General features: G+C 39.1%; 1 protein-coding gene across 2 annotated transcripts in view; it reads left to right on the forward strand.

Annotated features, from left to right (window-relative positions):
- HNRNPLL (heterogeneous nuclear ribonucleoprotein L like) overlaps positions 1 to 3,840 on the forward strand; it is a 35,822-nt gene extending 31,982 nt beyond the window's left edge. Inside the window, exons 10-12 of one of the 2 annotated variants that reach the window (XM_007445778.1) lie at positions 160 to 217; positions 308 to 406; positions 3,631 to 3,840. In XM_007445778.1, coding sequence (XP_007445840.1) covers positions 160 to 217; positions 308 to 406; positions 3,631 to 3,686 — 213 coding nt within the window. In that variant the 3' untranslated portion in view covers positions 3,687 to 3,840. The remainder of the gene's footprint in view (positions 1 to 159; positions 218 to 307; positions 407 to 3,630) is intronic. The other variant, XM_007445777.1, reaches the window with a different exon arrangement.
- Positions 3,841 to 26,009: the final 22,169 nt, after the last annotated feature.

Genomic DNA, 26,009 nt, shown 5'->3' on the forward strand with positions numbered 1-26,009 from the left:
TCTCATGCACCTTGTTAATCTAAAAACATATTTGATTTAATTCATTCATGCCATACTCAAAACTAAAATGCTACCATAAAGTTTACTTTCTGGGGGGAAAAAAGGGTAGGAATCTTATTTTGGCTGTATTTTTAATGGAGTTTTACATTTCTTTGACAGTTGTGTAATGACCATGAAGTTCTTACATTCATCAAATATAAAGTGTTTGATGCAAAACGTAAGTGCACATTTTCTCTTTTGAAGTTTCCTGGTTAATTTGATGATAAGCAAATAACAACTGAATTTGTGTTTCTTTGTTTTATTTTAGCTTCTGCCAAAACACTTTCTGGGCTGTTAGAATGGGAATGCAAAACTGATGCAGTAGAAGCCCTCACAGCACTAAATCACTACCAGATAAGAGTTCCAAGTAAGTAAAATCGTGTCATAATTATTCAGTGGAAGTTACCATCAGAAACATTGTTGATAATTTAAAAGTAATATTTATTGGTTTTTTAATACAGAGAAGTTTGAATTTTAAAAAGGCATATAAATCCCACAACCCTCATAATTCTTATATTAGTTACCTCTTGCTGTGTAACAAATTATTGCAGTATTTAGCAGCTTAAAACAGCAAAACATTTATTATCTTACTATTTCTGAGTATCAGTAATCTGTGTACAGTTTTGCTGGGTAGTTCTGGCTGGTAGTTCAGCCTCTCATGAGGCGGCCTGCCATCAGCTATAATCTGCAGTCATTTCAAGTCTTATGACTGGCGGCTGGAAAATCCACTTCCACTCTCACTCATGTGGTTCTTTGTAGGGACAGTAAGCCACATTGGCCATTTCATGGTAGCTCTTTTCTTTCCAAATGAGTGATTCAAGAAAGATGAAAGCAAAAGGCCAACAAAACAAAAGCCACAGTGTCTTTCATAACCTAATACTGGAAGTAACATACCATCACTTATGCTGTAATCTTGTGGTCCCACTGACCAACCATGGTCCGGTGTAGGAGGCAGGGAACATTGGGGCCATCTTGGAGGCTGACTTCCATAATTCCTGTTGATCTTTTTAGAAGAAAGCGATAAATATATATGGTTAAAAAACTCAAACAGTACATACTGGTACAAATGAAAGTTAAAGCTTTCTATATAACCTCTAACCTTTCTGTCTTTTTCCTTTTATTCCTCCTCCCCAATGTATATATCTACATTTTAAAAACTTACACAAAATGGTTCTTCTATACATACTATTGTGTGCCTTGCTGTTTTCACTTAATATATCTTGGAGCTGTTTTCTCAATCAGCAGGTGCAACGCTACCCTGTTTTTTTTTCCCCCCACAGAGTAGCTATTTTTAGTAGAGATGTACCACAGTTTATTCAATTTATCCACTTCCCCACTGATGAACACTGGTTGTTCCCAATTGTGTTTTTCTATCAGTGCAGTAAACATCCTTATAGTTTCATGTTTTGTGTTTGTAGGGCAGTTTCCTCATAGTGGAGAGCATAAAGGTTTATATTTTGGTAAATGTTGCTAGATTGCCCTTTAAAAAGGTTACACAACTTTACCACCTGTGGTATATGAAAATACCCAACACTCTTACCAACACCAAGTGTTGTCAGACTTTGAATTTTAGCAATATGATAGATGGAAAATGGTATTCCACATTATTTTAATTTGTATCAAATGAAACTGTCACTCTCTTTGTTTATTCTCTCTATAATGGTAAATGGCCTGTTTTTTACAGTGCAAAGAACACTCAAGTATTTAACTTTTGAAGTTTGTGCTGTGTAATTTACTTCGATCTTGGATCTGAAGAGTGTTGAAACTTTATTTTTCTAAATGATAGGAGAAAAATTAGTATTAATTTTATTAGGTGTGATGATGAATGATTGTGGAGGGGGAAAAAAATGAATACACACTGAAGTATTTATGGGTGGAATAACATATATAGGATTTGCTTTAAAATATTCCAGTCCCTCAAGAGTGTGCGGAGAGTAGGTGGATGAAGTAAGACTGCCAAATATTGGCAATTATTGAAGCTATGTGGATGTTTATTATACTGATCCATATATATTTTTTATGTTTGAAATTTTTCTTAGTAAAAAGGTAAAAAATAAGTAGGAATACCTCTTTTCATTTTACCTTTAGTCACAAAAGTAAATTTTAAATAGTGAGTCACGCTTAATTTTTGATGGAAAATTTTAAAAGACTTTATATGCATATTTGAGATATATTCAAAACAGTGTATGAATTGTAAACTCCTTGGAGACAGGTACAATTATTTCTTTTTTTGTCCTCTGCAGTGTCTTGCAAATATTTGTTGATGTATATGCTTTTTCTTTTATAGGAATTTTTTTCCTTAAGGAGCGATAATTTTTTTTTTTTGCGGTACGCGGGCCTCTCACTGTTGTGACCTCTCCCGTTGCGGAGCACAGGCTCCAGACGCGCAGGCTCAGCGGCCATGGCTCACGGGCCCAGCTGCTCCGCGGCATGTGGGATCTTCCCGGACCGGGGCACGAACCTGTGTCCCCTGCATCGGCAGGCAGACTCTCAACCACTGCACCACCAGGGAAGCCCAGGAGCGATAACTTTTAATACTAAAATTCTGGTACATTAAGATACCAGAATTATTTCTGCCTGTTCTGAAAAGTTAAAGAGGAATGTATAAAATGGAAGTATTTTTGTGGATTATACCTTTTTTTTTTTTTTTTAGCAATTTTAAAATTCATATGCCCCGTTGATGATCAGAGATTTAATACTTGCTCTCCTGGAACTTTTTCAGCTCATTGATATCTTCTTACACATTCCAGTCTTATCCCATTTCCCAAGCTATATTTGAATTAACTTTTATAGAGTAATTACCATTGGTAATATTTTCTGGAAAGTAGTTTTGCTGATGGACTTAGATAAGCCTAATCTTGATACTATTTATCTGTAATGTCTAATTCACTAAAAAAAATTGCGGGAGCCTCCTATGTGTCAAATAATGTTTAGAACAATAGGAATGTAGAAATGGACAAAATTCCGGCCTTCATGGAGCTTACCTGCTAGTAGGTATGAACGAAAGAAATCTTGCCCTTACCTTATGTAAAAATTTTCCTTCTTCCAGTACTATAAAAAGGTGAAATATTGGGTCGGTTAAAAAGTTCATTCGGGGGCTTCCCTGGTGGCGCAGTGCTTGAGAGTCCGCCTGCCGTTGCAGGAGACGCGGGTTCGTGCCCCGTTTCGGGAAGATCCCACATGCCGCGGAGCGGCTGGGCCCGTGAGCCATGGCCGCTGAGCCTGCGCGTCCGGAGCCTGTGCTCCGCAAATGGGAGAGGCCACAACACTGAGAGGCCCGCATAACGCAAGAAAAAAAAAAAAAAAATGCAGTATGGGATATAGTCTCTATCTTTGTATAGTCTTTGAGGAGGCAAAACTAATTTACATGACAGGAGTAAAGAATATTTTAGTGCTAAATTAAAAGGCATGGAATTAATTACAAAAAAAAAAAAAAAAAAAAAAAAAAAAAAAGTTCATTCGGGTTTTTCTCTAAGATGTTACGGAAAAACCTGAATGAACTTTTTGGCCAACCCAATAATTTACTCTGCTAACTCAAGGTAATCATGAAAGTTTAAGGGAACTATTAACTTTGTTTTTTAATCTTTACAGATGGTTCCAATCCCTATACATTGAAGCTTTGCTTTTCTACATCATCCCATTTATAAGAAGAGAAGAGCATGTTAGAATTTATGTTTACCTTTATTACAACTTCAAAGCTACACTTCATTTTAAAAAAGAACTAAAATGGTTCATCTAATGTTGCCTTGCTTACTTTGATTCAATATCCTGTTCTGTAATAAATATTTTGCCTTGAGTAAATTTGTTGTAAACTTAAATATTGAATTGCTTTCATTTTAAATAGAATATCATAATGTAGACTATCTACAGCTTTCTTGTAGATTACACAAATATATCATTTCTAATCTTATTTTTCTTCCACAGTGAAAATATATTTGCATTCTTAATGCTAATTATCTGCAAGTATTTTTCCATTGTGTATGAGATTAATGCAGGTGAAAGTATTGCATTTTAATATTATAGAATTCCTATTATATGTTTAGATGTTTAAGTATGTTGCAGTTATTCGTATTAAACATAACTTGTATTTATTAAGTATTTTAATCAAGTTTGAGAATAACATTGCATATATTAAATTTTAAGTACTACAGATTTAGCTGATTTTATATTTCTGAAAGGCTAACAAGACATATGGATACACTTGTACAATATGCACTCAAACTTATTTAAACTGGTTTTTTTTTTTTTTTAAGTCATTGTCCATTTGTATTGACATGCCTCTGTTTCTAGTTCCAGTTTGGAGATTTTATAAAATTACAACAATGAGTTAATGTGTTCATCTTCATTTGTTGCATGTGACTTGATCTTGAAAACACACCTGGTATTTGGCATTGAAATTTTAATAGAAGTTATGATTAACAGTTCCTCTTCTAGGTAATCTGAGATCCACAGATGGGCTTTAGGGAGTCTGTGGACTCCCTTAAATTGTATGTAGAATTTTGGGTACTTGCATTTTTATTTTTTACTCTTAAATCCATCAGTAATATATGTATTTTTCTACATGGTACAAGGTATAAGGATCTAATTTTATTTTTATTCCAAACAGAGATATCTATTTCTTTCAATACCATTTATTAAACATTCTTTCTCCCACTGGATCTGTTTTTTTTTTTTTTTTTTGCTTTTTTTGGGAAAACAACATAATGCATACATAGGCACGTAAGATATAAGGACTAAGCATCGTATTGAGAGACTATACTATAACACACATGTTATCAGGTTCACAGCTTTTTAATAATAGAAAACTGATCTAGCCATTTTATTTTCATCTTTAAAAGAAGGGGGAATATGTTTTATCTACCTAGAGTAACTGTGAAGTCTATAGTTGGCAATAGCAGTTTTGTGATCCTGAGAGTTTTAAACAAATTTGTATACAGAAGTTTCATTTAGATCTTTTGAAAAAGCTTTATTTTGAATTTTAACAAAATTCAAAAAAAGCAGTTTGCCTTAATCCTTTTAGAAATGATGCAGGGGTTTAAAAAATTTTTAAGAGCTATTGAGTAGAAAGTTTAGATGGAAATTAAACACACACGTTAACATTTATTTCTCATTGAATTTTGACAGCAGTGGACCAATGTCCCTTTAGCCCTCTAGATCTAGAAAATCTTAAATTCAATCTAGAAGCATTTTAGACCCTTATCATGGAACCCAATAAATTACGCCAAAGGTAACCTGTGAATGAACTATAAATGTATGATACTGGGCTGTGTACCTAAGTTTACCTGACTTTACAATAAATGAAGCTTTTTTCCCTCTTCTATAAGTACTTTTCTACATTTGTTGCAAAATTGGTATGTCTTAATTTTAAAAGGTAACTTGTGAGTTTATGCAATAGTTGTCTCCTTCCCTTGCCCTCCTCTGAAAATGAAGATGGATGTCAGTGTTATAGATTATTTTGTGCCTAAAATTTTAGGAGACAAACCTGTGGATGGTGACAGGGCTTATTTAATTTATATTTGCTTTAAGTAGTATTGACTTTTAGATATGAATTCTGTCTTAATGCTTTCTCCCCACCAAAGTGACAAGTAAATTCTTCAGATGTAACTGAGTTGGTAGGTTGGGCCTTGCTGATTTATGCACTGGTGTGTCAGTCCTACTCTGTTGCTGTCAGTAATGTCTTTGACAGTTTACTTGGGTATCTTCACTGTTTTTAATCTTTTACTTTTTAAAAAAAATTAATTAATTTTATTTTTTGGCTGCATATTGGGTGTCTATTGCTGCTCATGGGCTTTCTCTAGTTATGGCGAGCAGTGTGCGGGCTTCTCATTGTGGTGGCTTCTCTTGCTGCGGAGCACGGGCTCTAGGCGTGTGGGCTTCAGTAGTTGTGGCTTGTGGGCTCCAGAGCGCAGGCTCAGTAGTTGTGGCTCGTGGGCTCTATAGAGTGCAGGCTCAGTAGTTGTGGCACACGGACTCAGTTGCTCCGCGGCATGTGGGATCTTCCGGTACCACAGCTCGAACTTGTGTCCCCTCCTTCAGTAGCAGGCGGATTCTTAACCACTGGGCCACCAGGGAAGCCCAAGGGTATCACCACTGTTAATGGAGTTTGCTTTGGCAACACCAGCAACATTCTTCCCTTTGTTATCTTTCTGCTTTTAAGAGAACATTAAAGATTAGGTCTTATAGTTGTAAAGAAATAGTAGTTTTGAATTTATTTTTTTAATACTGAAATTCGATTCCATATCCAAATCCCATGAAATATTTGATAATAAATCTACAGAAGTGATTCATGGAATATAAGCTGCCTTTTAAAATTCCTACTTTCCTGCAGAGGGTATTACCCTACCAAATAAAAAATATTTGCAGTTGCAGCTGACATGAGACTTAACAGCACCTTCATGATTTGATTTATCTAAACTGTGTTTTCTAGGACTGAACTGAGAGATGAGGATAAGAATGACTAAATGGGGTCAGTTATGTTTCATGTTTTCTTTACATTGCTATCTGGAGGAATAGATAGGTTGCTAGGTAAATGCTTCTTAGTAGTTATCAGTGATACTCTCTTTCTAGAATAAAGAAATTTTGAGTGCAGAACATTCTTCCATAGTTAGGAATATAAAGCACAAGATTTGCTTTACTTAAAAAGTTCAGGTGACAAAGGTCCTTGTACGAAAGGTAACTTACAATAACCTTCCTGTCTCCATATGGCTGTCTGGCTCAAGAGACTTTCAGTCCATCTGAGGGGCCATGTAAAGAGAGCCTTCTTATTCATAGTACTGCTGGTTGGGCTCATAGAATTCAGCCTTAAAAAAACAATGCCATTTGATGAAATGAAAATGTAAGGTTCATAGGTTCTGTCTCTCAGCATGTTTTATTCAAAGTTTTTTGGGTTTTTTTTACTATAATGATTTCCAGTGTCAACCAAAAAGTAAGTGTGTGTGCAGACATGTTCTTGTTTAAGCCAAAAAAAAGTTGCTGGGGATTTTAAATCTAGTGGCTGTTTAATCTGTGATGTCATTGCTTTTTCCTAAAACCTAGCATTTCCACCAAATGGATTCAAGTGTTAATTAAAATGATTTTATTTTAGTAAGCTTATCATTTTCCTTGCCACCTCAATTTTAACATGCTTTGAACTTGAACAAATACAGTGGATTTTGCTTTACTAGTAAAAGTTTCTTCAATATAAAGCCCCTTATCTGAGGGAACACTTGAAATTCTCTTAGGTTTAATTTATGAATGAGGAAGTTAGAAATGGTAGGTATTGCTACGCCTCCACCCTTCCCTGTTATGTAGAGTAATCAAGGTTTGAGTGAGCCTTACTGAGTCTTGTCCCTCTAGCCCAGTGGTCCTTTTTTTTTATTTTTTGCAGTACCTGGGCCTCTCACTGTTGTTGCCTCTCCTGCTGCGGAGCACAGGCTCCAGACGTGCAGGCTCAGCGGCCATGGCTCACGGATCCAGCCGCTCCGTGTCACGTGGGATCCTCCCGGACCAGGGCACGAACCCGTGTCCCCTGCATTGGCAGGCGGACTCTCAACCACTGCGCCAGCAGGGAAGCCCTAGCCCAGTGGTTCTTAATAACAAAGGTACCGCCCCCTTGGAGGGCATTTTGACAGTTCGTAGGGGTGCTTTTTCGCAGCATGGGGGATACTATAAATATTTGATTGGCAGAGATCAGGAAAAATTGTCCCTTGCCCTACAATGATTTTCCAGTATCCTGTCAGATATTATCCTAGAAAGTAACTCTCTTTTATATTTGTAAACACAAAATATTTTTGTATACAGTACACTGAATTTTCTAGGAATGCAGCTACCTAATAAATCAAGGAAAGAGGATTGTTTTATTTGGAATATTTCCAAGAGTTGTTCACCACTTTGGAAAATTACATCATCCAAGTGCTATTTGAGTTGACATTGCAACATATCAGGGTCAGTTTTCATCTGTAGTGGTCAAATTCATCTCATTTTGTCTTCTGTTGTAGCCATTCCTGAGTATTTATGTATCACTATGCATTTTATTATAATTTTATTTCTCCCTTATATTACAGTTAGCGTTTTGTTTTGTTTTTTCATTAAATGGTGTGTGTGTGCATGTGTAGGTAGTTAGGTAGGTATTATCCAAGAATTTTACTTCAGCATAATAAAAGGGTGTCAGATTGTTTAGGTTGGGAACCGTTGCTTTAAGCACAGTAATCTGGGGACTTCCCTGGTGGTCCAGTGGTTAAGACTTCGCCTTCCAATGCACAGGGTGCGGGTTCGATCCCTGGTTGGGGAGCGAAGGTCCCACATGCTTCGGGGCCAAAAGACCAAAACAGGAAACAAGCAATATGGTAACAAATTCAATAAAGACTTTAAAAATGGTCCACATAAAAAAAAAAAAAATCTTAAAAAAAAAACCCCACAGTAATCTAGTTCTGGGTTGAGGAAGTGAATCTAGGTTAATCCAAAAACAGTGAAGCCTAGGATTTGTGGTAGAGTCGGTGAGGACTCTCCCAAAGGGACATGGTTTGCATGTGTGAGGTAAGCCTGGCTTTGCTCTAGCCATTTTGCTCTCTTGAGAGAAACTAGCTGGAAGAGAAAAGATGATACACAGAGGAGGGTAGAACTAAAGTCACCGTAATTTAGACAGCATACGAAAACCACTGTGAACATAGGTTACATTGATCATACAGTATTAGCTGTATTAGCCCAAACTAATTGCTCTGGTAAATGGTTAGTGGTTACCAGAGACTGGGAGTGGGGAGAATAGGGAGTGACTGCTAATGGGTGTAGGAGTTCCTTTTGGGGTGATGAAACTGTTATGGAACTAGATAGTGGTAATTGTTAACCACATTGTAAATGTACTGAGTGCCACAGAATTGTACACTTTAAAATTGTTAAAATGGTAATTTTATGTTATGTATATTTTAGTACAATGAAAAAAAGTCTGGCCCAGAAATCTTTCCATTCAAACAAGGGCCAATACAGTGCTTCTCTTTAAGCTGGCTAGATACATTGAGAGAGGGAGAGGGGTGTGGGGATATAATTCCAGGTCTGGCTTATGGTTATATTGCTGTGGTGGCTGACAGCTTCTGTGCTCCAGTCACCCTGGACTGTTTATCAGGGGAATTGGGGCCAGAGGAGAGACTGGGGTCATGTGCACAGTGAGCAGTTAGGAAAGGATCTGAGATGGGGAGGGGATGATTCCATGAGTAGAAACTACAATTTCTCTGTGTTCTTAAACCAAAGTAATGCACTGGCTGCACAGTTCAGGTTCTGCTGGGACTCTACTATGTTTTGAGCTACCCTGACTTAATGAGTCTCAGCCTGCAGGAAGACATATTCGTGAATATGTCTAAAATTTCCTTGAAGATTAAGAAACTATTTTACCCACTCTACCCAATTTTATTTAGACTTTCACCTGTGTGCTAACATGTATAGCTGCTTCAAAGTCTTGAAGAGGAATTCAGTAAGAGATTGATTTACATAGAAAACAATACATAGAAACAAAAACACTTATATATATGTAAGTTCTTCAGAGGGCATTAGGAGCCTTTTATCTAAAATTGTTACCGAATCAAATTTGGATCCACTCGCCCACACACTGTAAAGCCAATCTGCTGACGCCAGACTGTGGTGAAGGAAAGTGCAGTGTTTACTGCAGGGTGCCAAGCAAGGAGTCCAGGCAGCTAATGCTCAAAAAAACCAAAACTACACAATGGCTTTCAGGCAAAGGTTTTTAAAGACAAGGTGAGGGAGAGGGTTGCAGGGTGTGTGATCAGCTCATGGACGTTCTTCTGATTGGTTGGTGGTGAGGTAATTGGGGATCAACATCATCAACCTTCTGGTTCCAACCCATCTGGGGTCTACATGCTTGTGGGCAGCGTACAGTTAACTTTTTCCACCTGGTGAGGCTTTCATTATCCGCAAAACAGCTCAAAGGTTATGGCTCAGAATATTATCTATAGCTCTTGAGGAGGAACTAAAGGTCCTTGACTTTGTTTAATGGCTAAACTATTATTATTTTGTCTTGCTTGATTGTTTTCCTTTGTTTCTGCGTTTTGTCACTTCTCTGATTAAATTTATTCTTTGGATCTTGGGAAAGGCCTAGGAAGCTAAAGTTTTTCTGCAGACAAAGGCAGGCAGGGGACTTCCCTAGTGTTGCAGTGGTTAAGAATCCACCTGCCAAGGCAAGGGGACATGGGTTCGATCCCTGGTCCGGGAAGATCCCACATGCTGTGGAGCAACTAAGCCCATGCGCCACAACTACTGAGTCTGCGCTGTGGAGCCTGCGAGCCACAACTACTGAAGCCTGCGTGCCTAGAGCCCGTGCTCTGCAACAAGAGAAGCCACCGCAATGAGAAGCCCACGCACTGCAACAGAGAGTAGCCCCACTCGCCGCAATGAAGATGCAAGCAATGCAGCCAAAAAAAAGAAAAGCAGGCAGAAGATGGGTGGGGGGTGAGGGGTGGGGGCTGGCGGTGGGGGGGTCTGTTCCAGAAAGGTCCTGCTTGGTTACAAAATGAGAATGCAAATGCGTTTGTTTTAGGCCCTTGTGTGATACGTGATAAAACCTGAACTTTTCTGCCTAATACAAAATAATAGGACTGATGCAAATGTCAATGACTACAATCATGGTAGAGCTTTTCTTATTTAGACTGTTACAAGTAACATCCATAGTACTGTTGCTAGCACAAATTCAGACTTGTCCTACAAAGGCCTCATATGCCATGATACCTATCAGCAAAGTGCTGATATCTGCTGAAATTTCCACCCTTGACCAGAGAGACTAAAATAGTTCTACCACCTCTTGTACTTCTTTCTGCTGTGTAATCTTTGCTCCCTACAGTTTCTGCTCAAAACACCAGTCTCTGAGTCAGTAAAACCTGTTATTTTCCTTAGTTTATTTATGTTTCTGAGGAAGGTGGGACTGCTTTGGGGAGTTATTTCCATCACGTGTGACTGAGGACCACGTGGTTTATAAATTCTAGAGAATGTACAGGGATAACATCTTGGAACCTCAGCCTCAACCTCCTCGCCACCAGGTGTGACATACTGGATTGATCTGCAACCTAGAGCTGTATCATGGGCCATGATGCTCTTCCAGTGAGGAGCAGGTAAGCATGTGACTGTGTATAAGGGAAAGGGCAGAGACTGTGAGGTAGGAGAGACCTGTACTGCAGTGATGGTTCCTAGTCTAATTCCACATTGATACAATGTAGAGTTTAGGCTAGATGACATAGTTTGCTAAAGAATACAGTTTTATTCAACGGTGATATTTTTTCTGATTCTTTTTTGACCCAGCAGTTACCACTTGTGGAAAGGGGCTGTTGTAATCAGTAGGGACATAATACTGTACATCAGCTATACTTCAATTAAAAGAAAAAGATAACAAAGAGCTTTACTAGCTTTAGAACTGCTTCTCCCACTGCACACAGGCAGGGAAGCTAATTTATAGCCCTGGTGATTGCCGAATACAGCCTTCAACCTGCCGGACCAGGGAATCTAACCAGAGGATATGGGAAGCTGTGTCGCCCATCCAGTAGCTCTACATACAGTGGGACTTGAACAGAGAGCACAGCCGATGGCTTTCCCCATCTGCAGAGCAAAACTTGTGGCCTCACCTGACCAGGGAATTCAGCGCACGCTTGCCTGATTCAGGTCCCCAGACAACAAGCCATGCAGGCCCTGGCTGCTATCCTGCTGCTCTGCCAGCACAGGGAAGCTAATTCATAGCCCCATGTACTACCATATATAGTATCCAGTCCCAACCATCTAGTAAGCCTGACTAGAAAATCCAGACAACAGTGAGGCCCATCCTTTAGCCTCACTTGGGAAGTGAGCAGTTCTATCCAACTGTTTTCAGGGCAAACCCCCCCCCCCCATTCCCATCCTCAGAAAAAAAAAAAAAAGATCAATAGGTAAAATTGTTAATTGAGTTTTATTTTTGCCTGAATTATTCAGATAGATTTCTTAAATTGATCAGGTTAGTTATTCTCTAGTAATTTTGCTTTTGTAGCAGTCTTAGTGAATAAAGGAAAGGATTAGGCTACCCAGTATCTTGCATCATGAATGCTCATGTGATGATCCTTTTTTAAAAGTTTTTAATTATAATTGACATATAGAAGGTACACAATGAGTTGATTTGATACATTTATAAATTGCAGTATGATTATCACCACCATCGTGTTAGCTAACACCTCTGTCACTTCACATAATTATCGTTTTTTCTCTTCCAGTTTTGAGATATAATTGACATGCAGCACTATATAAGTTTAAGGTGTACAGCATAATTTGACTTACATACATCATGAAATGATTACCACAGTAAGTGTAGTGAACATTGATCATCTCATATAGATAGAAAATAAGATGTAAAAAAATCCTTTTTCCTTGTGATGAGAACTCAGGGTTTACTGTCTTAACTGTCATATATAATGTACAGCAGTGATATATTTATCATGTTGTACCTTATACCCCCAGTACTTATGTATCTTATAGTTGGAAGTTTGACTTCCTTTCTGACCTTTTGACTACCTTAATCCATTTCCCCTTCCCTCACCCTCCATGTGACGAACCTTAAAAATGGTTTAGGTCAGATAGCTTGGATTAGGGTAAGAACTTCCCATCCCAACATAAAGCTAGCTGAGGAGGTGGTTGCTAACAATAGGGGTTCCATTCCATGGGATTCCCAAATGCCGCCAACCACCTGTTGCTTAGATTGTGGGTAAGGTGGATGGGCCCAGGATATGGGTTGGGTTGCCATGATGGCGGGCAGGGAGTGACTGTTGGCACACCTAGGTGTTAGGTTTGGATATCTTGAAAACTGCTCTTCAAAGATCAGCCTGTCTGAACTTGAAGAAATATCTGAGTACACAGATCCTAACTTTCGAGACTTGGAGAAAAGAAGCACGGTAGTTAAGCTTCAAGGAAAAAAAAAATTCTATGTGGCTTTGAGAAAAATCTAGACATTTGTGGTCACAAGAAAATCTCACTGTGCCATTGGCTATCTAGAGGTGAGAGGGATTGATCATAGGCATTTAAAAAACATCTCCGTTAAGTGGGAGAGACTTTACTGGGAGAACCTGGATTATAGTCTGTCTGGACTAGAGTCATACCATATCAACCAAAAATCCTGCTTTGACTGTGTATACATATTGCCAGCTCCCAAAGCTTCTTGAAAGAAATATCTGTGCTGGCAGACAGGTGGCTGAATAAACTGCAAGAAAGAGGGGTATTTTTCAATTAAGGCACAGTTTATACACATGCCAAGATAATATATTGGAATTAAGAAGGGACGGAAACAGAACTCTTACTACATTCTGGTTGTTCTGGATGAGTCAAAAATAATTCCTAATAACTTTGAAGGTAGTATTGTATAATAGAGCACTGGGTTAGAACTTGTAAGGACTGACTTATCCTAGCTCTGCTACTAACAAGCTGTGTGACCTTGAGCAAGTCATTTTTAAAGGAACTTTTAAACAGATTCCTTTTGTGTAAAATGAGAACAATAATATCTGACCTACTTATCTGACAATGAAAAAATACATATAAAAAAGCACTTTTGGTGATGCTCATTATAAATCTTCAGGAGAGATGGGGCACTTCCATTTGAGAGGGCCTCTACACTGTCATGGGATTGACACTTGGGAAGGAAATATAGGCTGCCACAACTCAATCATTGCCATTTTAAATCTGTGTTCAGCTGCTCCTTTGAGAATTTTTCAGCAATATAAATGAATTTTATAGATTAAAAGCAGTGTAGCTCAGGTAATAGAAGATCCAGCAAGTTGATGATTCAAGTTATTTCAACCTATCTGGACAGTTTTGTTTGTTTGTTTTAAAAAAGACTTGGCTCACATCTGGCTTCTCTTCTAAATGGGAGAGAAAGAGTTTAGCACAGACCCAAGGGCATCATGGGGCACTTTCCCCATAAGTGCAGGCAGCCCTGATGATATACTAACTAACAAAGAGTACAGGAGGGACAGAAATCTGGTGAGAACCCTCAAACACAGCTAAGCCTCCCATGGAAATCTTTCCTGAGACCTGCTCATGACACCAGAGCGAGAGGTGGAAGCTGCCTTCTCCATCGGCCCGTCCCCTCCCTTGTGTTGAACAATCCATGTCCAGATCAATAAAAGTCCTCCTAAATTCTAGAGGCAGGCAAAGTTAAATTTAACTATTAGTTTAAAAGAAGTATATGATAGAACTTTACTTTTAATATTGAATATATACAAATTATGTATATTTGTATACCTATCTTATAATAAATGGAGATCTCTTATACAACCAGGATGTGGTACACATAGACCCTTTTATTTTTAGTGAATAGGGAGTTTGGAAGTCGTAATGCTGGATTTTAACACTGTGTTGGCCATATCTGATTTATTTGACAAATATTCCCTTGGTCAAGACTCTTCATCATTCTGGGAAATGGGAAACAATGCGAAAACAATTTAATTCCTAATGACCAATCTATAATATTTTCCAGAAACTCAGTGGTATGAAGACTGCCTGCCTGAATATTTCTGGCTACTTCATGAAAGTACAGAGGTTGTTACATTTCTTTTCTACTCTGTGAAGTAATTTTACGGGACTTGGAAAGGTACCAACTAGATTATAGCAAACAGTACCTGTCAGTTTCAGTTCTGTCTGTCTGGATTTGATAGAATTTTTTTTTTCTCTCAGCTGTTAATATTTCTAGGCTGAAGAGTCACTTTTCTTTCTTTCTCCCTCCCTCCCTCCCTCTCTCCCTTCCTTCCTTCCTCTCTCCCTTCCTTCCTTCCTTCCTTCCTTTCTCTTCCCCTAGTTTAGTTTATTCTAATGAAGTAGCTCTGCTTTCACCAAAGTCCCCAAATTTCCATCATTTACTTGTCCTTTTTCTCAGGTTCTGAGATGCGTCAAGCAGAACTTTATGCCAGCTGTGTAATCACTCCAGTTCATAGGAGGCTGTTTTCCATTTTGTTTTCCTTACCCTCAGAAGGAAGAGTGCTGAGGCGGAAGGAGTGTAGGATTTGGAGTCAGACATCCTAGGTTCATGGCCTCACTCTGTCCTTTATTAGCTATATGAGCCTGAGAAAGTCCTTTAAAAATGTCCTGAGCCTTGGTTGTTTATTAATCTATAAAATCGAGAAGTTAACATCTGTGTGTCTCATTTATCTATTTAAAATTAAATTGTCATAGAGTGAGTGTTGGGTACTGTTACAGTGACCCTATTTTTTTTTTTTCTTTTGTTTGTGAAGGGTTCATTAGACTTTGAACTCCATAGGGCAGGAACCTTTGTATTTTCTTGCCCCTTCCTATCAGTACCTCACCCACAGAGTCAGTCTCCCACATGAAATTATCTTCACAGTTGAGGGCTGTCTCCATTGGTGCCAAAGCCACAGCTTGACCTTGCCTAGCTTCGTGTCTGGGAGGAAAAAGCAATCATGCTTATCAAGGGGAAGATAACAGATATCTAAAAGGAAGTTATAATACTGAAGACCACAGAGTCAAGATTAAAAACTATCTTGACAGGCTGTGGCCCTGGGTTGGAAACAAGGTGAAATTAAACTGTGATAAGAAAAGTTTCCTCATTTAAGTTTAATAATAATAATAGGTAATATTTATTGAGCATGTATGTATGCTAGGCATCCTGTTAAATATACGTGTTATGTAATTCTTATGACAGTCAGATGAGGTAGGTATCATTATTATAAAGATGGGGAAATTTAATGTAACCTATCCAAGGTAGCTCAGCCATTAAGTGGTAGAACCAGGATTCCAACCTATGAGGAGTTCTAAAGCACACACACTTAACTGCTGTGGCAGTTAAGTTAATGGTAATTTGTTATAGCAGGAATAGAAAACTAATTCTGTTGCATTCATTTCCCAACAGAAACCACAGTCTAAATATTAAACCACACTACAATGAGGCTAAAACAAAACTAACAAGGATAGAGAAGCATTAGTTTTCAGATCAGGTCTTACTATTTTCTAGATTGGCCAGACTATTTTGGGAATATTGGGTCAATTCTGAAAGCCATATTTTGAAAGTCATCAGCAAATTAAAAGTGAATCAAGCATAGAGTGATGAGCGTAAGAGTCACAAAATTTTAAAACTTTGGAAATTGATGCATTTTCTACACACCTAGCTTTGTCCTATTCCACTATCTTCTGGGAGTATTGATGTTTTTCATCAAGGTATATAACAGATTTTTTTGCTATTTTTTTCTGATTTCAAAGATTATCAGACAAAATTCAAACATCTCCAGAATATAGAATAGGTGACAGAAGTCCACTCGAATCCCTACTCCTCACCACTCTCAAAGCCTTGCAGGATCTTACTCTTTTTATTTATATATCTATTAACCTATCTATATATGTGTTTATTTATTTATTTATTTTTTGCGGTACGCGGGCCTCTCACTGTTGTGGCCTCTCCTGTTGTGGAGCACAGGCTCCGGACGCGCAGCCTCAGCGGCCATGTCTCACAGGCCCAGCCACTCCGCGGCCGGGGCACAAGCCCGTGTCCCCTGCATCGGCAGGCGGACTCTCAACCACTGCGCCACCAGGGAAGCCCCCTTATATATGTGTTTATATTTTTGAGTAAAAAGCATCACAAGGTTTATAGATTATGAATCTTGAAAGACAAAACCTATTCCAAGATTCTACAAATATTTTCCTACACTTTAATGGCTTTTTTTTTTTTTTAGATTTTTTGGTCTACTTGAGAATTTATTTTTGTGTACTATGTAATATAATGATCTAATTAAAATTTTTTCTGTATGCATAACTAATGGTCTTAACAGAATTTCCTGAATAATCCCACCCAGGTGGTGACCTTTACCATATACTAAATCCCCATGGTGCTTGTGTCTGGTTTTGTATTCTCTAATCTGTTCCACTGGTCATCTATTCCTGAGCCAGTGCTGTGCTTTTGTTTAGATATCTGGCAGAGTAAGCTACCCTCATTCATCTTATTTTTCATACTTTTATTTATTTATTTAAAATTTCTTTATTTTTGGCTGCATTGGGTCTTCGTTGCTGCGCGTGGGCTTTCTCTAGTTGTGGCGAGAGGGGGCTACTCTTCACTGCAGTGTGCAGGCTTCTTATTGCAGTGGCTTCTCTTGTTGCGGAGCATGGGCTCTAGGTGCGTGGGCTTCAGTAGTTGTGGCACACGGGCTCAGTAGTTGTGGCTCGCTGGCTCTAGAGCACAGGCTCAGTAGTTGTGGCGCACGAGCTTAGTTGCTCCGCGACATGTGGGATCTTCCTGGACCAGGGTTTGAACCTGTGTCCCCTGCATTGGCAGGTGGATTCTTAACAACTGTGCCACCAGGGAAGCCCCGCTTATGATGGTTTGACTTAACAATTTTTCAACTTTACAGTGGTGCAAAAGCAAAACTCACTCAGTAGAAACTGTACTTCAAATTTTGAATTTTGGTCTTTTTCCAGGCTAGCAATATACCCTACAATACTCTCTCCTGATGCTGGGCAGTGGCAGCGAGCAGTAGCTCTCAGTCAGCCACTCCATCAAGAGGGTAAACAACTGATACATTTGCAGTGATTCTGTTCCCATACAGCCATTCTGTTTTTCACTTTCAGTAACTGTATTGAATACAGTTATTTATTGAATGTATTCAGTAAATTACATGAGATATTCAACACTTTATTATAAAATAGGCTTTGTGTTAGATGATTTTGCCTGACCGTAGGCTAATGTAAGTGTTCTGAGCACGTTTAAGGTAGGCTAGGCTAAGCTATAATGTTTGGTAGGTTAGGTGTATTGAGTGCATTTTTGACTTATAGTATTTTCAATTTACAATGGGTTTATTGGGATGTAACCTTTCAGTAAGTCGAGGAAGATCTATAGAGAAGCATCAGACTTGGGAACAAAGGCAGAGAGGATGAGTGTTGAGGCACCATCCTGCAAATGAAAATTAAGTGAAAATCTACATATGGAAGGATGAGACTCCCTACACTTGGTCCTCATCCTGCCTCCTTTTCCTTCTTCAAACTAGGCTCTCTGGGCAAAAGATTGAAGAATTCTCTGGAGAACCTGTCTGGCCCAAGGCAAAAATACCACAGCTTCTGACAATTTAGGGTTTCTTGGGAAATAGGCAGTTACCGTACAGAGATGGCTATTATTGAACCATCCTTGCCCATGCATACAGAGCTTTTTAGTATCTCCCTCTTAAACAATCCCTCATGGGCAATGGCAGAGAATGTGGTCAGGCTGCAGGCAGTCCAGAGGCTGCCAGACCTCTCTATATAGCAGACAGTTTGTGGAAACTTTGTACCAGCTTAAGGAGTGTAGTCCATATGGCATGTACAAATTTTCAATAAATGCCTAAAATTTTTTTAAAAGATCAGCTCTTTTGTATCTCCCTCTTAAACATGAATAGACTGCCAAAAATATAGTCCTTTAACATGAAAGACAGAGACCCAAATAGAAAAAAAGAAGTCCAGAGAAAACAGACTACTAAGGAGCAGAAGAAAATTAAAAACAAAATCTTTTACATTCTTAGGGAAATGAGAACGTTTTGCATGAGTGAAACAAGTATGGAATGCTTTTAAACAACAACGAAGAACAGAACCATAAAGAGCTCTAAGAAATTAAAAAATTAAAGTCAATGAATACTAGCAATGAATAATCAGAAATTGAAAGTATTTATAATACCACTTTACAGTAGCATAAAAAATATGAACTGTTTAGGGAATAAACCTGAAAAAAGATGTGCAAGACCTGTACACTGAAAACTATGAAATGTTGCTGAGAGAAATTGAAGAGGATAAATAAATTGAGAGGTGTATTTTGTTCATGGGTTAGAAGACTGAAGACAGTTTAAATGTCAATTCTCCCAAAATTGACCTATAGATTTAATGCAATCCCTATCAAAATCCCAGCAGGCTTTTTTTTTTTAAATAACCTCATTCTAAAAATTCACATGAACTGTGAAGGACCCAGAATAGTCAAAACAACTTGGAAGAAGAAGTACGAAGTTGAAGGACTAAAACGACCTGGTTTCAAATATTATGATACAGCTATAGTAAGCGACACGGTGGTGGTGTAAGACAGGTAGGTCAGTAGAACAGAATAGAGTGTAGAAATAGATCCACACATTGCTGACTGATTTCTGACAAAGATGAAAAGATGAACTCAGTGGCAAAATGATAGTCTTTTCAACAAATGTTGCTGGAACAATTAGATATACATATGCCAAAACCCCCAAAAAACAAACAAAAAACCCTGTAACTTCATATCTTGTACCATATACAAAATTAATTCAAGATAAGTCAAAGACCTAAATGTAAGAACTAAAACCATAAATCTTGTAGACAAAAACATAGAAAAATCTTTGCGACCTTTGTTTAGGTAAAGATTTCTTAGTTATGACACCAAAAGCATGGTCTATAAAGAACAAACTCATAAATTGGACTTCATCAAATTAAAACCTCTGATCTTAGAGAGAGAATGAGAAGACAAGGAGAAAATATCTGTGATGTGTATATATGATAAAGGACTTGTATATGGAAAATATAAAGAACTCTCAAAAATCAACAATAAGAAAACAACCCTATTAAAACGTTTCATCAAAGAAGATACATGAATGATCAATAAGCACATACAAAGATGCTTAACATCATTAATCAATAGGGTAATGGAAATTAAAACTATAGTGAGATACCACTCCATACCTATTAGAATGGCTAAAATTAAGAATTCTGACCATACTAAATGTTGGTGAGGTTTGCAGAGGAACTGGAGCTATCATATATTTCTGGTGGGAATGTAAAATGGTACAACACTTTGCAAAAATAATTCGGCAGTTTCCTAAAAGTTAAACCATGCACCTGTCGTGTGCTCCAGCCATTCACTCCTAGAGAGAAGAAAGTATATGTTCATACAATGACTTGTACACAGATGTTCATAGCATCAATAGCTTTACTTATAAGAGCCCCAAATTGGAAACAGCCCCAGATGTCCATCCACAAGTGAATGAATAAACAAATGGTGGCATGTCTATATATAGTGTCAGTTCTGCCCTGTCCCAAGACCAACCAGATTCAAGGGAAGGGTACACAGACTCCACCTCTCACTGGCAGTAGTGTCAAAGTCACAGTGTAAGAAGAGCATGTGGGATGAGAGATATTGTTGAACATGCCACAGTGTCCCTAGAAATACTAACCCTTTTTAAAGCCCTTCATCACATATCAAAGTCAGAACACAAAAGAACCATTGTCCCATAACGTAGTACAGTGCCCCTGTTTGTTGAGAGCCCATTAACCAGAACAGCTCTGCCTCTGGTTAATGAAAGCTCGTTTCTGAGAGGCAACAGGGTGTGTCCTACCATACACTAAGTGCTCTTCAAGAATTGTCTGAGCTCAAAGAGATGCAGTACAGGATTGTGGCTTGACGGTCAGATGTGAAAATTGTAATTAGTTTAGGTCAACACTTACCGTGGCTGCTGTTTTCAGTGGAGTATTTCTGGTTGCCAGTCATGTCTGTGCCTGGTGTGGCCAAACTTTTTGGCATTGTTCAGTTCTCCTCCAACCTCTAGACTCTTCTAGAAGATGCTCACTCTCTTGAAATTAGACCCAAGGGACTTCCCTGGTGGCCCAGTGGCTAAGACTCTTCCCTCCTAATGCAGGGGGCCCGGATTCGATCCCTGGTCAAGGAAATAGATCCCACGTGCCGCAACTAAGTGTTCGCATGCCACAACTAAAAAAAAAAGATCCCGCATGCCGCAATGAAGATCCCACATGCTGCAACTAAGACCCAACACAGCCAAATAAGTAAATAAATAAACATTGAAAAAAAAAAAGAAATTTCACCCAGGCAGCTATTAAACTAGCTCCTTCATTTGAAAAAAAATTTTTTCTGGTAACCAAATGGCCCCAGTTGATGAGGAAAAAATCTCTTTTTACCAAACAATATCTCCCAATAATGTAGTAGAGTTGATAGCAAATCAACATTCTATAACACCCTTAAAGTCAGGCAACAATTATCAATGGTGTTGAAAGCGTCAGGTTGATGGAAAACTTTTCATATAGAGCCAGAGTGATACCATACAGATTACTTCCCAGTTGCAGGGGAAAAAATGTAACTGTCCCATCATAGGACCACCTTCATCCAGTGGTTGATCTTAGCACCACTAATGGTAGGTCAACCAAATGTTACATGTTTTCTGATGTGCTACACAGATGAGGTAAACAACACTACCTATGATGTATAGCCAAACTTGACTCCACCGAACTTTAATCTCCAGTTGATAAGCAATACAGAAAACAGGAGAAACTAATCAACACTTAAAGAAGTATCCAGAAAAATCCAAAAGATGGCACAGACCATAGCACATCTGGCTTGGTCTGTTTAATAAATCAGTGTTATGAAGAGAGAAACTGTTACTATTTCAGAAGAGAAAATTATTATGATGCAATGTGTGGACTGTTTAAGCCAGATATATAGGACATTTTAGGGATGACTGAGGAAATCTGAATAAGGATTGGTATTAGAAAAGATTAAATTTTATTTATATGGAACAGTAGTAATCATTAAATAAAAATCCAGGTTATAAAATAGTATATATAATATGGTCTGACTTTGGTACAAAAAATACAGAAATATATAGTCGTCTCTTGGTATCCCTGAGGGATTGGTTCCAGGACCCCTTGTGGATACCAAAATCCAAGGATGCTCAAGTCTCTCATATAAAGTGATGTAGTGTTTGCATGTAACCTATGCACTTCCTTCTGTATACTTTAAATTGTCTCTAGGTGGGCTTCCCTCGTGGCGCAGTGGTTGAGAGTCCGCCTGCCGATGCAGGAGACACGGGTTCGTGCCCCGGTCCGGGAAGATCCCACATGCCGCGGAGCGGCTGGGCCCGTGAGCCATGGCCACTGAGCCTGCGCGTCCGGAGCCTGTGCTCCGCAACGGGAGAGGCCACAGCAGTGAGAGGCCTGCGTACCGCAAAGAAAAAAAATAAAAAGAAAAAAAATAATGTCTCTAGGGACTTCTCTGGTGGCGCAGTGGTTAAGAATCCGCCTGCCAATGCAGGTTGGATCCTTGGTCCGGGAAGATCCCAATGCCGCGGAGCAACTAAGCCTGCGCGCCACAACTACTGAGCCCACGTGCCACAACTACTGAAGCCCAAGTGCCTACAGCCTGTGCTCCGCAGCAAAAGAAGCCTCCGCAATGAGAAGCCAGTGCGTCGCAACGTACAGTAGCCCCCACTTGCTGCAACTAGAGAAAGCCCGCGCACAGCAGTGAAGACCCAACACAGCCAAAAATATTTAAAAAATTGTCTCTAGATTACTTGTAATAGCTAATTCAGTGTAAATGCTATGTAAAAAGTTGCAAATACAATGTAAATGCTATGTATTAATATATTGTTGCCAGCATGGCAAATTCAAGTTTTGCTTTTTGAAATTTTCTGGAATTCTTTTTCCCTAATATTTTCGATCTGCAGTTGGTTGAATCCATGAATGTGGAACCCAGGGATACAGAGGGCCAACTGTATATGCAAATTGATTGTCTAAACTGAAACACTTAGGAGAATAAAGGGGGGCACTATTGATACTTACACCAGGACAACAGATATAAATTGGTTCTTCCAGGTGAGCCAGGAGAATAGCCATCCTAGAAGCAGCTGTTCTCAAACCTCATCGTTCTGTAGAGTTGCCTGGGAGTGGGTGGGTGTTCGGTATGTAAAATGAAGTTTCCGAGGCCCCATTCCCAGAGATTCTGACTCAGTAGCTCCAGGGTGGCCCAGGAATTGGCCTTTTTCACAAGTGCCCAGGTGATTCTCATGCTGGGACCAGTGAGAGAATGGAGCTTGGCCTAAAGCAGTTTTTCTGCTGATGTCAACACTAAGCAGGGATTGGCTAATCTTTGTGGATATATTTAACTGAATTCTGCTTTTTTTTTTTCCTTCTTGAGTTAATGACTCAGCAATCCATCTGTTGCCTATTAAAAGAGACAGAAAAGTAGAGTGGTTAAATGAATGGCCTCTGCAGTCTGATAGAACTGGTTTGAGCACCAGCTTTAGCACTTATTAGCTGTATGACACTGGGTGTGTTTCTTAACATCTCTAGATTTGTTTTCTTTTAGGTAAAATAGGAATATTGATAAAGTTATGAGAATTAAATGAGATAATACATTTAAAGCATAAAGTAAGTCTCAATAAACAGTAGTTATGACTGTTATTATGATCACTATCACTATTACTGAACAGGCAGGCATTGCACTGGGCTGACCCTGGAAGTGCGTGATGTGTGTCACTGTCTCTCAAATGTAGGGTGTCCCCTGGAAAACAAAATGAACTCCTCTTTCCTGACCCGCACAGATGATTCATAAATGCTTGGTGAACAGCTTTACACTGCACATCTGTACCCTGACAGCCTCTGAGAAGTCTGTGGAACGGTTTCCTGAGTCTTTGGCATATGGGAGTCCTACACAGCACGGCTGCTTCAATATTGTGTTCCGAAATCTCGGTTCTGGTTACTGTGGAATAAAAAGCTGAGCACAGGAACTAGAGGGAAATTCTCCAGCCTTTTGAACTCAACTTGTCCTTTCTGGGTATGTTTTATTTCTTATCCAACGTAAGTCTAAGAAGGCAAGATTTTCATGGCAACATAATGATTGCTACCCAATAAGGGAAGATGATTTCCTGAAAGATTCCTGCTCTTTTCTTAGCAGGTGGAAACTTCTGTGCGCTGCAGAGGCTGTGTGCTGTTATTGTCCTTCCTGGGTTCATTCTTTCCATTCTGAGACAGGAAACAAAACATCCAGAGGAAAAAATTGGTAGTTCTGTCCCTATTTGTACTTACTGGTTGGGGGGAGGGGGTGGGGACACTGGTTTTGGGGTGTTTTTTCGCTTTGTTTTCTTTGTCTTTTATGCTTCCATCCTGTAACATTATCACCTATATTTTTTGAAAAGTCAAGATGCATTGACACATGGCCTGGTAAAATATTTGAAACTGGAACTGTCCTGAAAACTCTGGGGCTTCTGGTTGCTGTGAGTACTTCCTCCTGGAGGAGTCTGGGCAGCTCTGTCCAGATCCATGTGAGGGATTAGAAAGGGTGCCCCGGGCTTCCCTGGTGGCACAGTGGTTAAGAATCCACCTGCGAATGAAGGGGACACGGGTTTGAGCCCTGGTCTGGGAAGATCCCACATGCCGTGGAGCAACTAAGCCTGTGCGCCACAACTACTGAGCCTGCACTCTAGAGCCCGTGAGCCACAACTACTGAGCCCGCGCTCCTAGAGTTCGTGCTCTGCAACAAGAGAAGCCACTGCAATGAGAAGCCCACGCTCCGCAACAAAGAGTAGCCCCTGCTCGCCACAAGTAGAGAAAGCCCTCGCACAGCAGCGAAGACCCAATGCAGCCAAAAATAAATAAATAAATTAATTAAAAAAAAAAAAAGGGTGCCCCAGGTATGTCCTACTTTACTTCATATAAGGCCCAGAGGCAATTTTACCCATAAGCTTTAAGAAATTAAGCTTCTGCACCCCTCACTTGCCAGGGCCTTGTTCTTTCTAAGGCACTGGGAGGAGGCCTAGTGATGTGTTCATATGTTTGTGTATAAATAGCAAAAATAAGATATTTTGTATTGTTTTCTATTGAAGATGATCTCAAAAATTTTATAAGCTTTAGGCCCTACGAATCTGGATCCACTCCTAACAAGGATTTCCTTTCTGGCCACACCTTTACATAACCAGATGGTAAGCAGCTTCAACTGCAGGCCAGGACACGCTGGAATGCCAAGGATCGAGGGGGAATGCAAGAACAGAGGAGTGTTCATCACTCAATTAGCTACTGGAATGCAGAGAAAACTGCAAGCTGAAGCAAGAGCATACCTCCTGAGGGAAAAAAAAAAGTCATAGACTCTGGTCTGGTGCAAAGGGTTCTTTCTTCAGAGGGATGGGTGCTTAAGTGGCACTAATCAGTTATTTGTTTAAAAGTCTTTGAGAAAAATTAGTGATCTACCTTTAAATCCTCCACATATAAAAATACCATTGCCTATGTGCTGTGATTCAACCACCCCAAGCCCTGGAAGGGTTGTCTCCTGCAGTGGAGAGAAACTTCCAGTGGCTCCTGCTAGCCCCAACTACTTTGCTAAGTATGTGACTTTGGCCAAATTATTAATCCCTCCAAACCTCACTTTCTTCCTCTTTAAAATGAGAGTGTTGGATTAGGCAGCCTCATTCTGAAACTGGAATAATTTTATGGTATGCAAGTAGAAGTTAAATGTTTTCTATAGTGATACAAGGATATTTCCACGGGAAAATAGGAGGCACGTGTTGGGAGGGAAGTTGACATATGGAGAAAAATTGTACCATATGGGATTAGGAAATTAAAAATTATCTCCTCCTGCTCAGTAAATGTGCCAAATATGAGCCTCTCACCCTAAAAACTGTTTTTCTTTTAGCAAATGAGAAGACATTATGAGCATTTCCAAAATTAAAAAAATATTCATGTCACGTCAAATGTGAGATGGGTGTAGGCAGTGATGTATTAGGTTCTAGGAAGGAAATTTGTATTTAAGATGCGCTCTGTGTTATTTGGGAGACGACAACTAAAATAAGACTATCCCAGGGGAAACAATCATCAAACAAAGCTGATAAGACATAACCATGAGCCAGAATTGATAACGGGCTGATTTAGTAAATCATGGTGCATCCATTCTATGGAAAACTATGTAATCATCAAATAGAATGAATCACATTTATATGTATTGACTTGGAAAGGTGTAGAAAACATATTGCCAAGTGAAAATAAGCAAGCGTTGAACAATATGAAGGGAATGATCATGTTTTTAAAAAAGCAAAACTGAGACTCTAAATAGGCAACTCTGTGTTTGTATAATAAAAGTATGGAATGATACACACCAACATCCTGCCACCAGTTACTTTAAGAGGGTGGGGTTAGACAGAGAAGGAAGAGGGAATTACTTTTATTTTTTTATCTTTCTGTAATTCAGTTTGTTTAAATTGTTAACAATAAGTGTGTATTATAAT

The sequence above is a fragment of the Lipotes vexillifer genome, unplaced genomic scaffold (assembly GCF_000442215.2).
Source record: "Lipotes vexillifer unplaced genomic scaffold, Lipotes_vexillifer_v1.1 scaffold278, whole genome shotgun sequence".
NCBI lineage: Eukaryota > Metazoa > Chordata > Mammalia > Artiodactyla > Lipotidae > Lipotes > Lipotes vexillifer.